The 14927-nt window shown below is 40.6% G+C and overlaps 2 protein-coding genes across 2 annotated transcripts; one reads left to right on the top strand and one right to left on the bottom strand.

Moving 5' to 3' along the window:
- The first annotated feature begins 223 nt into the window (after positions 1–223).
- Positions 224–1712, top strand: hey1 (hes related family bHLH transcription factor with YRPW motif 1). The gene is made up of 5 exons (XM_004074234.4): positions 224–402; positions 493–568; positions 687–770; positions 855–936; positions 1045–1712. Exons 1-5 carry the CDS (start codon positions 317–319, stop codon positions 1710–1712), a joined length of 996 nt encoding a protein of 331 aa, XP_004074282.3. The 5' UTR covers positions 224–316.
- Positions 1713–4373: 2661 nt separating this feature from the next.
- stmn2 (stathmin 2) lies at positions 4374–12282 on the bottom strand. The gene is made up of 5 exons (XM_011481286.3): positions 12125–12282; positions 7565–7660; positions 7315–7490; positions 6272–6463; positions 4374–5938 (listed from the first exon to the last, which is right to left on the bottom strand). Exons 1-5 carry the CDS (start codon positions 12141–12143, stop codon positions 5879–5881), a joined length of 543 nt encoding a protein of 180 aa, XP_011479588.1. The 5' UTR covers positions 12144–12282; the 3' UTR covers positions 4374–5878.
- Positions 12283–14927: the final 2645 nt, after the last annotated feature.

Genomic DNA, 14927 nt, shown 5'->3' with positions numbered 1-14927 from the left:
TCTTTTAGTAGACTTTCATGAAGGGCAAAAAAAAATGACAAAGTGAGTCTTCGCAGCTCGTCCCCGCCCTCAGATTTTTCAGAGCGCACCGAGATTTGCTTGGTCCACCTGCCCTGTCACTCAAACCTCATCCCGCTTTGTGATTCGCTGCCGGTCCTCTAATCCCCGCCCCTGTTGGCAGAAAGCAGTCTTGAAATGACACCGTGGGAAAGCTGAGCGCTTCAAACGCAGGCGCTCCGGGCAAATCTACACGCTGCTGACGCGCGTCTGGATAAAACGCCTCTGAAGTGCTGTGGACTACTGTGGAAGGATCAGGATGAAGAGAAATCACGATTTTAGCTCCTCAGACAGCGAGCTGGATGAAACCATCGAAGTGGAGAAGGAGAGCGCGGACGAAAATGGGTGAGTCTGACCATAAAACGTATATATATACATATTCAACACACTTTTTGGGGGATAAAAGCTGATCTTGGCGCTTGTCCTTACTTGAAGAAATATGAGCTCTCCTCACGGGTCCATGTCTCCAACAACATCAACCCAGGTGCAGGCGAGGAAAAGGCGCAGAGGAGTAAGTGCGCGCATCGATTTTAGGACACATTTGGAGACATGACATAACGGAATGGCAAGTAAAAGTTAAAAAAAAAAAAAGTTAAAAAAAATAACAATTAGTCTTTGTTTTTCCTCAGATTATAGAGAAACGGCGCCGTGACAGGATAAATAACAGCCTGAGTGAGCTGCGCAGGCTGGTTCCCAGCGCCTATGAGAAGCAGGTGACGGAGCGATCACTTTAAAGGAGTCTTCCAAACACATTTTTCTTTCAGCTGTACTCACTGCTATCCCTGTTTGTCTGTCAGGGTTCAGCCAAACTGGAGAAAGCAGAGATTTTGCAGATGACGGTTGATCATCTGAAAATGCTCCACGCCGCTGGAGGCAAAGGTGAGGTCATTTTTCCACTCTGGTCTGACTAGTCTGAGGATTGAATCACTGGTTTATTGCATCAATAAAATCCAGTTTGTTCAGGATTTTATGTTTTTTTACCCTCAGGGTACTTTGATGCTCATGCCCTGGCGATGGATTACCGTGGATTGGGGTTCAGGGAGTGTCTGGCTGAGACGGCTCGCTACCTGAGCATAATTGAAGGTTTGGACAGCACTGACCCTCTGCGGATGCGCCTGGTCTCCCATCTCAACAACTACGCCACTCAACGGGAGGCGCACTCCGGTCTCAGTCACCTGGCCTGGGGCTCTGCTTTTGGATCGCCCGCCGCCCACCTGACACACCCCCTCCTCCTCCAGCAGAAAACAGGGGCTCCTCTGGCACCTCTGACCCACAGCACCAGCAGCAGCTCTCAGAACCCCATGTCCTCCACAGCCGCTTCATCCCCTTCCTCTACCTCACCTTCGTCATCCTCACTGGTTGCAGAGACTCACCTCCCAGGCAGGCACAGTGGCAGGGTCACCCCCCACTCGGATCCGGGCTCCATCCGGGTCCCCTCCACCACTGCTGCTCCCAGCACCGTCCTGCATCCCGCTTTGGTTCCCTCGCCTGCGTCCAAGATTTCCCCTCCGCTCCTGTCCGCTCTCTCAGCGTTTCCCTTTGCCTTTGGTGCCTGTCCCATCATCACACCCACCAGCACCATCAGCCCCCCAGCCCAGAGCTCCAATGTGGGCAAACCCTATAGACCCTGGGGGATGGAGATAGGAGCCTTCTGACTGAAGTAAAAACATGAGCTGGACTCAAGAATCAGACTTTATGTTTTTAAAGTGTTTATTCTAAGAAGTTGGCATCCCACATGCAATAACTATGGTCCCCCCCCCCCCTTTTTTTGGTGCACAGAGGAAAACAAAAGCAGTTGAGGAGGGGGACTGAAACCATAAAGCAACAAAAAAGTGATTTAGTGAGTTGATTGATCTCCGCCGGTCCTGCCCACCCTTTTAGAAGTTTCACCCACTTTACCAAACCCTACCAGAGATGTTTTTTTCCAGATGGCCAAGCAAGTTCCTGGGTGAAACATCCCTCCACCCCCCCAGCCCCCGAAAAGCCTTTGTTTCCAAGAGCTGCAACAGCAAGTGTTGGTGTCCTGATTAGAGGATGGAGGGCGGGGGTGAGCTCGACCCCTTTTACAGCATTTTATGAGGTGGAATAACTGAAACCAGGTGCTTGTTTGACCAAATACTGGGAAGAGAAGTGAGCTACCAGCTTGGCTGAACTGATCATTTGCTGCTTTATGATTCTAGTTTCCTCTCTGTGGTAAATTCTGTCTTTCATAAATCATCTGGTGTTTTATATATATATATATATATAATTGATGTTAGATTAAAGGTTTTTTTTATGCTCAGCTCCGCAGTAGCATCACTCAGTGTCAGTCAAAGTCTCACAGTAAACCAAATGCAAACAGAATATCAACTTTGACCCCTACAAGTGAAACTTTTCAAAGTGGCTATTAATGCAATTTCCCTGCAATAAAAGAGTTTCGATGAAATACTTCTAGCAGCCTGATTTCTTCCAGTGGGCAAATGTTTTGGTGCACAATTTGCTTTTGCTTGCAGTTGTTAATTTTGCTTAGTTTTTTTGCGAGTGAATGAGTGTGTGTTGATGCCCGGTATCAGCTGAGGCCGCTCGTTTCTCTCAGCAGCCTTCTGTGTGTGCACAGGAAACCATTAACAAGGAGGGGATATCCTGGACAATAGCAGCCTGCCTGGCCCCATGTGCGGCGTGGGAACTAGAAGAGGCAAGAAGGATGGACAAAAAAGTTGAAAAAGAGAGAAAGAAGGGTGGAAATAAAAGGAGGAGTGAGAGAGTGTTGCCGTCTTTTAAGCTTGCACCAGCTGCAGTCTTGTCTTGTCTATTCGCCAGCATCTCTCTTTCATTTCTTCCTTCAACATATGCACAATCTATCTCTTCTGTCATTTCTTTTTCGCCGCAGATGCTGCGTCAGGTGCTGATGTCAGCTTTGCAGCAGCTGATTCTACAAGGTCCCAAAAGTTTCAGTGAACAGAACTGGTTATTTGTCTCCCCCTACTGGTCATCAGTGGTTCATCCCCTTCTTAGGTTAAGGTAGATGTAAAGGGCAAAACAAAAATAAATATTACGGTGTACAAATCCAGGTTGTAATTGCCTAAAGATTTGCATTTTGCAGCTTTTTCTTTACAATTGAATCACAAAACAAGTCAACATTCATTATTTTTGTTTGATGGAAGCTGTTTTAAGAGATGTTTAATTAATCAAATATGTGCTGATTTGACATCATTTCCGATTTAAAGACCTTTGCTTAATTTGAGTGTAGGTTTAAGTTTTATTTGTTAATATACATTAAGTTAAATAGTTTTTCTTAATGCTCTACAAGAAGACATCACCATGATGTTTTTTCAACAATTTAAGTAATAAAATATGTAGTGATGCACTTTGAGTTTTAACAGGTATTTTTCGTCCGGAGTAAAAGACACAGGAGCTAAAACATACTTAATAGAAGGAGTATAAGTCGCACCACTGGCCTAATATAAAAAAACAAAGAAACGCAATCATACTCCATAATATACGGTAGTCAATAAACAAAATTATGAATTAAAAAAACCTTTAATAAATATCTTCAAATAAATTGAATCTTTTATAATATTTGAAATGCGATTCAACATTGCTGAATTTTTTTGCTGATCTATTTCAGTGAAATAAAGAATCATTTTTTAAATAACTCAGTTCTGTTATAAACGTCTACAGTTGTATTCCAAAACTTTGTCTTTTACTTTACTACTGCATTGGCTCCAGATCCGCAGCAGTTAAGCTTAATCAGTTTAATCAAATCATACCGTGGCAACGTAACCACATCATTAAGTTCCAGTCCTCGAAGTTGCTCACACTTACTTGTTTTTTCCTGTTTTATCTGGATCACATTTCCTTCTGACTGTAAAAGAATCCAGTTCCCACTAATAAATGTTTAGCATTTCAATTCCGCTAAAAAATGTTAATGCATCAGATGTGAATTAGTTAATAATATTTACTGCAACTAATAAAAATTTAAAGTAGCTGAAACTGTTTCAGTTACAAAATGTTGATTGTTATTAAGCATGGCTCTCTTTCTTGGGATAATATGTTGCATCTACCAAACATTTACCTCATTGTAATTTCATATATTTTGTATTAATTGATAAATGTAGAACTTTTTAGCATAAATTTAACTTGTATAATTACCTTTTTTTAAGTTTAGGTTTGCTGTGTCAAGATATTCTGTGGTTAGGTGAAATACTTTACACCTGCAACATTTCTCAGAAGTGTTCTGACCTCACATGCTATTTAAAGTACTGACAATTAACTGGCACTTTTATAAAAAGCAGAACAAGTGTTGTCGGGACAAAACAGAAGAGCTGGAAGCTGGGTTTTGTTCACTAAACCCCGAAGTCTTTATTCACCACTGCTTGCTCACAAAGATATATGTGAAGAGAGGGAAACACACAAATGGACGGAGAAGAGAATGAGAGGGCAGTTAGGATGCTCAGTGTCTGGCAGATGTTTCCACGCTTCAGCTGATGCTGGCGTGTTACTTATCAGATCGAAGTCACGTGGCACGAACTCTTCCCACCTCTCCTGAAAAACACTCACAGTATCACTCCCACACACCTCTGGGCCGACTGTGCAAGTGGGACCAACGATGCTCATCCTCAGGCTTCAACATCTCTCCTCACAAATGATTTGCATTTTTTTTTATCATATATGCCCTTCAGAAGCAAATGCTGTGTTCGTGGATCGCCAGTGCAGTGATGCCTGTTTCGGCTTTTCCATTTTCTCTGAGCCTGCCTTAAAGTGGAGTCAACATGTCAGCATGGAGTGCAGTGAGTCCAGATGATGATGCAGAGATCTACTCTAGCTTTGATGAAATGGAGAAACGTGGGATTTACTGTTTTCTCAAGTGGAGATAAGAAGATTTGAATCAAGTTTGCTGCAGTCCCACAATGCACCTCAATTAAAGAGTGACTGTAGGATCATCTTTATCAGGGATGTTTGATGGGGTCTCTGGCTGCACATGCGGTCCCCCGTAATAGGGTTGTCTCTGTGGAGAGCGTGCAACTGAGTGTCTACACGACAAACACGAGTGTGGAGAGATGAAGACAAAGGAGAGAGGAAGGGCTCATTAAATGCTAAAGTGTTCTCCTGTGGCACAGTCACTACCTACTTCACAGGAGTGGATGTGCGGCCACGGCTCGCTGCAGCCCCTTAGCAGTCTGCCGACTTTCCTGGAAACTTCACTCGCTAATTGCAACACTGGCAAAAAATTGAACAGAGAATGATTCCAACCAGATCTGATATTGCTTCCAAATCTGCAGGGTCAAATGTTTGAGCGGAGCCAGGGCCAGCATGCAGTGCTTTTGGAGGACACAGCGAGACGTAGCAGGACATCAGCTAGCTGGCAAACTCACAACAGACATCTAAAGGCTGTAACAAGATTAACACAAAAAGAAAAAAGAAAAAGAAACACATCTCAGGCAGAAACGAACCAAAGAGAAGAAAACCTATATATAAAAATGGCACACTGCAATCAATACTTCTGCTGCTTGTATCGCACTGTATATAACAAAACAAGTATTTACAAAAACCAATGACAGTTTTCAAATGATTTTTTTCTTGTCATTTAAGCAAAAACATTCGTTTTGGAAGGAGTTGGCATCAGCCATGAATTTTTCTTTCTTTATTTTGTGATATTTTCCACCCCCAACCTCATTTGTCGTCTAGTTTCATAGTAGAATAGTGGGGTGGATGGCAGGGACTGGGGAGGGGACAGGTAAAGGGACATGTGGGAAAAGTTAGGGGGCGGCTGGGGTGTTCCTCAGGGCTGACTGTGTTGGTAGAAGGTTTGGAGGTGGGGTGTAGGGCCTGTTAGGGCGTCTCATGGCAGCAATTCTTCTCTCAGCTCTTTGTTTCTGCGCACCACCTGAGCATGCCTCTCCTGTAAGAGAAACAAACTGTTTTTAGACACTTCTCTGGAGTTCTGATGTATTTTTTGAGAATGTGTGCCCCCTGCTGGTGAAATACAGCTATAGATAATCCTTTCTTTCTTTCTGAAATTTCTTTTTGATCATAACAGCACCTTTTACTAACCTTAGATATGAAAAATATTTGAAAAATGTCATTCCGATTTGACAAAATATATCTTATCAGACAAAACTTCCTGGAGTCACACTTAGTTTCATCAATACGTTTTTTAAATGTTATAGAACAGAAAAACCTTTGACAAGTTTTTAGTTTTGAGATCAAATTCAGATAAAGTCATCCAGTTTACCCTCTCCTGCAGGCGCTCCATCATGGCGGCCAGGTAGGCCTGCCGGTTCTCCTCAATTTGCTCCATCTTCATCTGCAGCTTCTCTTCAGCCATGCGGCTGAAGTTGCTGTTCTCCTCCATGGCTTTCAGCAGCACGTCACGCTCGTGCTCTCGTTTCTCAGCCAGGATCCGGAGGATCTGCGCCTCCTGAGACTGGGAGGAGGACAAAGGCATGAGAAGTTGAAACCTGAGTCAGAAAATGTCAATATGATGAGTTTTCAGGATGTGTCATAATGAGAATGAGATGCAAGAGTCTTATTTGAAAAATGCAAATTTTTACAACTTAACTTACTAAAGGCATGAAATTTAGGTGATGCTACACAAGTTTTAGTGGGGACATAATGGCTTTGGTTAAAAAAAAAAAAGCTGCCAAAGTTTTTAGGTAACCCCTTCATGTCTGAAATTATTTCCAATTGCAGCATGAAGATAACCAATTTCCCTTGTGCTATCCTAGGCACTTTACCATTGGGAGTTGGGTCATCTAGACCCACTAGACAGTGCGCTGAACCTTTTTTCTTCAATGAATTGTGATCTTCACTGGTGTCCATGGATTACATGAAATCTTTCCACCTTTATCCACCTTTGTCATGGTACGGAGAACACATCAATGGAAGGGTGGGGTCATCTAAGATAGCACAAGGGTTAAAAAACTATCTACAGTGTTGTTTCCATTCAAGGTGATGCTAAATTAAGTGAAGACCTGCTTCAAATAATATCTTCTGACATACAAAGTGGAGATATTAATGGTCAATGGATGAGTCTGTATTTGAATCATGAAGATGCCCGAATTAAACATTAGAATTTTCTTGTAAAGGTTGTGTTCAATAAATCTATAGCTAAACAAAAAAAAGTGAAAAAGTACTTTTTTTGGTTTAATATTTGTTTGTTTTTTATTCAGCTTCTAATCTTTCATGGTTTATCAAAGGTTTTAATGAATTTTTGGATGCTGATTATTTTGAGGAAAATTGGTTCTTGGCAGCAGAATGTGGCTGTAATGTCCTCACTCTTCTTCGGTCCTCAGCTGCCTCCAGTTTCTTCTGGATGTCCTCCAGGGAAATGTCCCTCTTTGGGGGGCTGGAGATGCAGTGAGCCACATCTGACACAGGGGAGGGCGGTTTCAGGATGACCTCAAAGGCTTGGCCTGAGGCACGCTTGTTAAGAGGCTTGATGTCCAAGTCTCCTGGAGACAAAAAAAGAAAAAGCTTTAAATTTATTCTATCTTTCTGGGTTTTGATTGCTTTGGTTGCTTCCTACCTTCAAAGTCCCCCATGATGTTTTTGCGGCTCTCTGGGTAGAGACAGGAGCAGATCAGTGAGAACACTGACATCTCCTTCATCTTCTCTTTGTAAGCTGTGGAAGATAAAAGAAAATGACTCCTAAATTAACATCATAGTGACACAGATAAGATCTGAATTGTTGTTAATTGTCACTGCCTCCACAAAATACACAAATAGGACTTTTCTTTTGGAATCCTCCTTCAGGAACACCTCGTCTTCAGAGACTTCATCCGAGGAATTTTTAAGCCTTTTCTTCTCACTCTGCTGAAAGGGAACGTGATAGATGTGTCCTTGCTTGGCCTAATTTCTTCAACAGCCAGTGGGATTTTCCAGACATCAGAAGCTTTTTATTTTGATGTTTTATTTATTAACAGACCACGCCTATGAGGCTCCCAGCTATTCTTCAGCTAAAGCAGCAAACACTGAAGGCTAATCTCACATATCTGAGCTGATTCTAGACCAAAAATCCAAACATTTTCAGGACATCTTCAAAATATCTTTTGGGCTTTCTTATCTCTCTATAGCTTCTGGTCAAGTTTGTCTTATCAGAGCAACACAGCAGTATATGGTATTTCATCTAGTGGCCAATTTTGTCAAAAACTGAAGCCTGTATGAATTCTTAATCACGGGATTTGGCATCCAAAAGCCTAATCAACGGGCTAGAATGCAGCAAGAAGCAAAAGGATTAAACGAACAACTGACCCACTACCGGAAATGCAAAGCACCTCTGCAGGCGTAAATAGATTCTGCGTTTGCACATGGATGCTATGATCTGTCAAGGTACGCTCCTTCATGCTGCAGATTTGCATGCCAGCTGTCATAAAACTGCATAATCCATCACTCACAGCACAAGGCCTGCAGGGATCAAAACCTGGCACTTTGATTCATGATTTGCAGCAAGCTGCTGTCGAAAAGCCAGATATTAGATTCAGTGTAAGAGAGCTTCTCCTCAGTGGGGGTACGGCATGTGTGATTAATCCCCCTTACTCCAATTCACAGCTCTCCTCCATGCGTCTCGCCCTCTGCCTCGCAGACTGGCAGACGCCTCAGTAATGTGATAAACTCTCAGATGTAGTTCTCACTACCCTCTGATGGCCTTGTTAGCTCCTTCCCCGAGGATGAGGAAAGAGTAGGGAATAGATTAAAAAAAAGGGCCAGACATGGAAAAAAGATACAAGTAGAATTTTGTTTAAAGAAAAAAATATATATCTTAGATGGGTTGAAAGTAAATGATTGGTTCTCTGGATCAATTCAAACTCCAGTCTAAATTAAGCACAAAGCACAGACATAAGGGGCAGACGCAGCAGACAACTCCCTTTAAAATAGATGCTGCTGTCACCATCAGGACAGCAGAGTGGGAGCAGCAACCTCCGGTGGATGGTCCTTAAATTTTTAATTAGTGGGCCTAACAATTTCTGATTAGAGGACACACTTGGAGGGTTGCTGTTGGTTCATAGAGGGTGTCGAGGTTTTAGAAGTCATCACGTCGTATGCACTATCTTTGATGAAAGCTGGGATGGGTTTGTAATTTAAGTAAAGCGCCTATATAGGTGTTTTTTTTCCACTAATGGCTTAAATTTCTATTGGATTTTTCTCCAAAATAGGGCTGAGTATCATTGCCAGCATCCCTTTTTGACTGGGTTTTGATTATTAAATGGATGATTTGACTAAATATTTATTTAATTCAATATCAATTATTTTTTTCTTTCAAAATGTTTTCCTTTGATGACCAATTTTACTTGGTAATAAATATATCAATTCTTTAGCTAAACGAAAGGAAAATTCAATTTCTGAAATTGTTATTGCTTACAATTAAACAATTAAAATGGAGATACAGGAAATATGATTTAAAAATTAGCCACAGAATTTGTGTAAATCAACATCAGATGTCTTAAATAAGATTGAACCTTGTTTTAACGGCAAATATTCTTTTTTTTTGTGTTATAAATGTCCCAGAGATGATTTAGTCTAAGCACAGTTTTACAAAATAACTCCCAGAAAAATACTTTTCTGACCAAGAGTCTCTGAGGTTTAATCAAGTTCAGCCATATTCTAAAATATATGAGATTCTTTGTTGTACAAAAATATTAAAGCGGTAACATTTCTCTCATAACAGAGTGAATTACCCCAATTCCCCCTCTTATCACCGCTTTAACCAGGGATCAGATGAAAAGAAAGGACAAATAATCCACCATTTAAAGGCTGTGGTCTTACATGTGTTTAGACATAAAGCCGATAAAGCCATGTCAAACACAGACAACACTACGATAAAGCTCAACCTGCCAGATCAGCATGGAAACACTCATCCGGTCCAGGTTCAACCACAGACGTTCATCAAACCACATTTCCTTTTCTAAGCTTCCAGCCACAGAGCACAGATCATCAATATTTGTACTTCCTCTCCCTCCCCCGGACATCATTTGCAAACTCCCAGTGCTCATTCTCGACCGCTGTATTCTCCGTCTTATCCTCTCTGTCCCACTCTCCATCTCATCCTGCTCACCCTGAGTCAGCAAAAAGCAACACACCTGTCTGTGTTACTCATGGACCCTCACATGCCCTTCTTACATCATCCGTAAAAACTCCTGCATGAACTCTGCAGTCATTGAAAGTGCAGATCCATTAAAAGCATCCAACAAAATGTGACTCAGTACATCAAAACTGTACTGGCCCCCTGAGCATTGTAGCTTTATTGCATGATGGACTCAAAGCATGCGTTCAGGAGCTTTACAACCAAGCCACCAGGCAACAATACAATCATAAAACCGCAAAGGTATATTGCTGAGCAAATTGGCTATTAAAAAAGTTCATTACAATCTACATAAGATACAGGTGGACGCTGAAAGAAATTCTAATACAGAAGAAACTAAGGACAGCTAAGGAATTGTTGGAAAAAACGCCACAGGTATCATGAATAATTGCGGATGCCTGCTCAATATATTCGTCGATGCAGTGGTACACACTTTCTGACACACATTTTGAAATGGTACTGGGGAAAAACAGTGACTGAAATCTGCACTATATCAAATAAGTGCCGTTAAAGTACCTAAATGCATCCACATTCACAGGAAATATTCATGTCAATTGCGAGATCAGTGTGTCAGTGTTGCCTCCTCCTCATCAGCCATCAGCCAGTGATTGGGAGTGTGCTGCACAGATCAATAACCCTTTGTGTTGATTAATTATGAGATTAGAAAACATTGATCTGAAAAAAAAAACAGTTAAAACAACTAAAAAGGACAGCAGAGTTAATGCACAAACTAAGGTTGGGTGGTTGTTAATTTAGCTTCTGCTTTTTAGGCACAAAGACACTGATTGCGAGTCTGGCTAAGCCACACCTATGCCAATTGTGTTATAAGGATTGGCAAAAAAAATGCTTTAGGTGCTCTAAAATATGCTCACAAAGCTGTTATATGTTGTGATTTTCATCCTACAAATGCTTTTTTGAGGGTTTCTCCATAAATGAACTCAGTGACCCATGTGGGAGTAATGGCTGGCATGATGGCGGTTCCCTCCCTGAGTGTGTGTTGTGTGCCCATCTCTGTCCACATCTTAAATCAGATGAGGGGAAAAAAGGAGGGTAAATGGGAGGAAGAGGAGGGGGAGTGGGTATGATTTTTACAGCCTGTGTTTAGTTGCTGGTGTCCCACAGACACCAAGACCCTGTCTGTCTCTGCACCCTCCATCCATCAAGTGCTCTTCCAACCAGAATTCCCCTTTACTGTGCTGTCACACATCCTTGATATCTGAACCAGAAATGGCTTTATAAGAGATTAAAAGAAGACATAAAAATCACACACTTGTGTATAATCCCACTTCACACCTTTCATAAAATACTATTCCATACAGACTATAATCTATTAGGATGCGCGGTTGCAAAATCCTCTCACGACGCGCGTGTTTTCTCATCGTTCTATGCGTAAAAGCTTTGGTTTTCTCCACCCATCATCATTTTCTTACGCATATCTATCCGTCAACCCTCAAATGTGGCTTTTCTCGACAGGTACACGGGATGACCTAATTTTATGTGGAGATATTGCATGTGACGCCTCCAGAGAGCGGCGGGGTTCGCCTCGAAGAGAGCGGAGATGTAGGGTGGGGTCGCAGGCGCTGCATTATGCTGCACGGCTCTGAGTCAGGCGCCGAGGCTTCAGGTGCGGCAGGAGGATATCGATGAAACGCTGCCGCACCAGAAGGAAATAAAACATGTGTGTGTTATTATTTAAATAAATAAATAAATAATAAAAAAGATGCGTCACTGATGGCATCTGAAAATTACCCGTTTTTTAATATAATCACTGGATTTTAAGGTGTTTTGCACAAAAGCTGAAGGTGCACGATAATGAATGTAGGTTTTTGCGCAATATTTTACTAAAGAAAAGAGTTTGGCCGCTCCCTCCTGATCAGCCCTCAGTATCCTTTGTGCCTTGGGTGTCACCGCGCCTCTCATCCTCATCCTCCTCATCATCACCCCCCTCAAACACGCTGTCTGTCGTTCGCCATAATCTCTATCAATGAAATATGTGAAGAATCTCACCGATGGCGGTCTTCTCCATGTCTGCAGAGCGGTTTGGGAGCCGGAGGAGCGTGCGTCGGTGGCTTGATGCTGTATCACGGGCTGAAGTGACTGCTGTTAAGGCACTGAGTCAGCAGAGAAGGGGGCTCACCGGTGCGCCTGGTGGTCTGTCATGAGCTCTGTCACGTCAGCGGAAAAAAACGCATAACAGAACCGGAAATGCGCTGTTTAAAAAAATAAAATCCAAGAGAAAGAAATAACCAGGTAGTTTACCAACAGGCCCACCTATGGAAATAAAAGTGTTTAAAAATATGTAGGCTAGTGGAAAAAAAAACTTGCAATTTGAGTAGTATTGTTATGCTACGCAGGAGTGATAGCCTATTCAAGTAAAAAAGGAACATTTAGAGTTTCCTTTCTACCATCTCAATCCGACATTTTACCTGTGAAGTCTGAAAACATTTCAATTATATGACCAAACCGATAAAAAAGTGTGAAGTATGAAATCATTTATTCTTAATGCTAAGACATGTTCATTTAGCTCTTTATCCTTTATTATGTGACATATTAATTTAAATCTGAAGCCTTTTTTGACATTAATAAATAACAGTTAAACTAACAATGTCCTGAGTTATTTGCCATACTTTTGATGTAATCAAATTATAAATATATCAAATTCAAATGTATCAATCTGCTCTCAGATCACGTTAAGTCGCATTTCAATTTTGTATTTTTAAAGGTTTTTTTTTAATTATCTTATCCTAATTAGCCAAATAACAATTCTTTGCTGATGTTTTAATATTTTAGCAAAAACAAGATATTTTTTGATGGAACTATTGTATTTATACTCTGTTTGGTGTTAAATGTCTACCATTTTATTTTGAAAGTCTTTGCAGGAACTTTCTCTCTACAACCTTTTTAACCAGAAAGAGACCAGCTACGAGCGTTTAGGCAGCAATAATGAACCCCAGCACACACCCATTTCTGGGAGAAAGCTATAGGCTTTTTCCAGCTAGTTTACCTTCTATCAGATTTTTGATAAATACATTTTTATTTATCAATTATCATTATTATTTATAAAATAATAATAAAAATGAATCATATTTATAAAATAATAAATACTATGTTTTTCCTTTAAACTCCTCAAATAATGCTTTTTACTTTATTCTAATCTTAGTTTTGACAAAGATCACTAACATAACTTTGTAGCCAATCTAATTAAAGCATGCAGGCTGTAATTATTCAAATGGTGGAAAATGATAAACTACTATAACCCTTTTCAAACAAAAAAAACCCCAGTATACTTCATTTTCCTTGCAAAAACCTAAACCAAACAAACGGTATGAGAGGTTAAAGACACCACAAGGTGGCAGCAAATACCAAGTCACACCAAGTCAACATTCCAGAGGATAATAATTATTTGCAAACACAATGAACTAAAGAACATTTATTGTAAAGATAAAAATTAAGCCAAAAAAAATCCAACTTTTACAAGTAAGGTTTGTTTTAATTTTACTCTACAGACCTGTTCAAATAATTGACTTTTTCTGCATTTGTATTGTATTTATAACTTGTCCAAAACAAAGTCACAGTGTCAAATCTCATATTAATATTTTTAGATCAAACCCATGTGGGTACATTTAATTTTAAAAACAGCTTTCAAATAGTATTTCAATTTGGACAATCAAGGTAGGAAAAAAAGAAGCACGAAAGGCAATTCAAAATACTTTGATTAAATATTTTAACCTTTTTTTAAGTCATTTTATTGCACAAAACTTTGTCTCAGTTGTGGTTTTGTCTAAAGCTGTTTTTTTTTGCCCTAAATCAATGCTCACATCTCTCCAAACTGCATGAAAAATATTGTGTGAAGAGGTTGACAATTGGGCTCAAGACTTGGGTTTGAGTTGCACTTTAGCCTTGAATGCAAAAACTTTATCTCAAGACCATTGTGTTTGTTGAAGAGGCTTTTGTGTATTATTTATTTATTGTGCAAACAAATGGAATATCTTTTGTTGCATCCCCCATTCAGAAAAATGTTAACTGGATTCATAATCTGAGACTTCCAATAAGATTCTGAAGGAGGAAAATGAAGTCTCTAGCGTGGCCGTACAGGCAGATAAAGTTTACTCTGTCCAATTCAAATTTAAGAATGTTTAAAAATTGAGATATTGGGCAGTACTGCAATTTTTAAATGTTTTTCATTCACCCATGGGTTCAAACTCTTTCCATCAAAAACATGCCTCTATTAATGTGCTTTTGATGTAAAAATAAACCGTTTAACACCATAAGCAATGGAAAATTGCTAACTACTGAAACCAGCTTCCAGTGGTCATTTGAGGAACTACAACTTTTGGTAACTCTAAGTTGCCTTAAAATGTAAACAAAATGTTCGGGGATGACCCTTACTATGGTTTCAAAAGACAATATGATACAGAACACGAAGCTTGACTTGAACTTGTGAGCAAAAACCTAAAACCTGACCTCCAGAAATCTGACTATTGAACCCTTTAAAGTCACTCAAGTCATCTTTTGATCTACTGTACAAGCTTCCCAGTGGTCTTTTAACTATGATTTTTGCCCCAATAAAAAAACCTGTGTCGTTGTTTTAGGACATAGTTACGTCAAAACAGCAGGAGTTCCTGAACTGTGGGTGGCACTGTTGGCGCAGTGTAAGCCTGGCTCCATTTCCCATCATCCTTTTGTTTACAGGCTCTCCCGTTAGCTTACAGCCTCTCACAACCCCAACCTAACATTAGCGGTGGAGAAAAATGGCAAACAATATCGGAGCTATCCAGGCATCCAGTTTAGACCCAGATGCCAGCTTGGA

This window comes from Oryzias latipes, chromosome 11 (assembly GCF_002234675.1).
Source record: "Oryzias latipes chromosome 11, ASM223467v1".
Classification (NCBI taxonomy): domain Eukaryota; kingdom Metazoa; phylum Chordata; class Actinopteri; order Beloniformes; family Adrianichthyidae; genus Oryzias; species Oryzias latipes.
The sequence above is the reverse complement of the archived record's forward strand: the minus strand, read 5'-3'. Positions and strand labels throughout refer to the sequence as shown.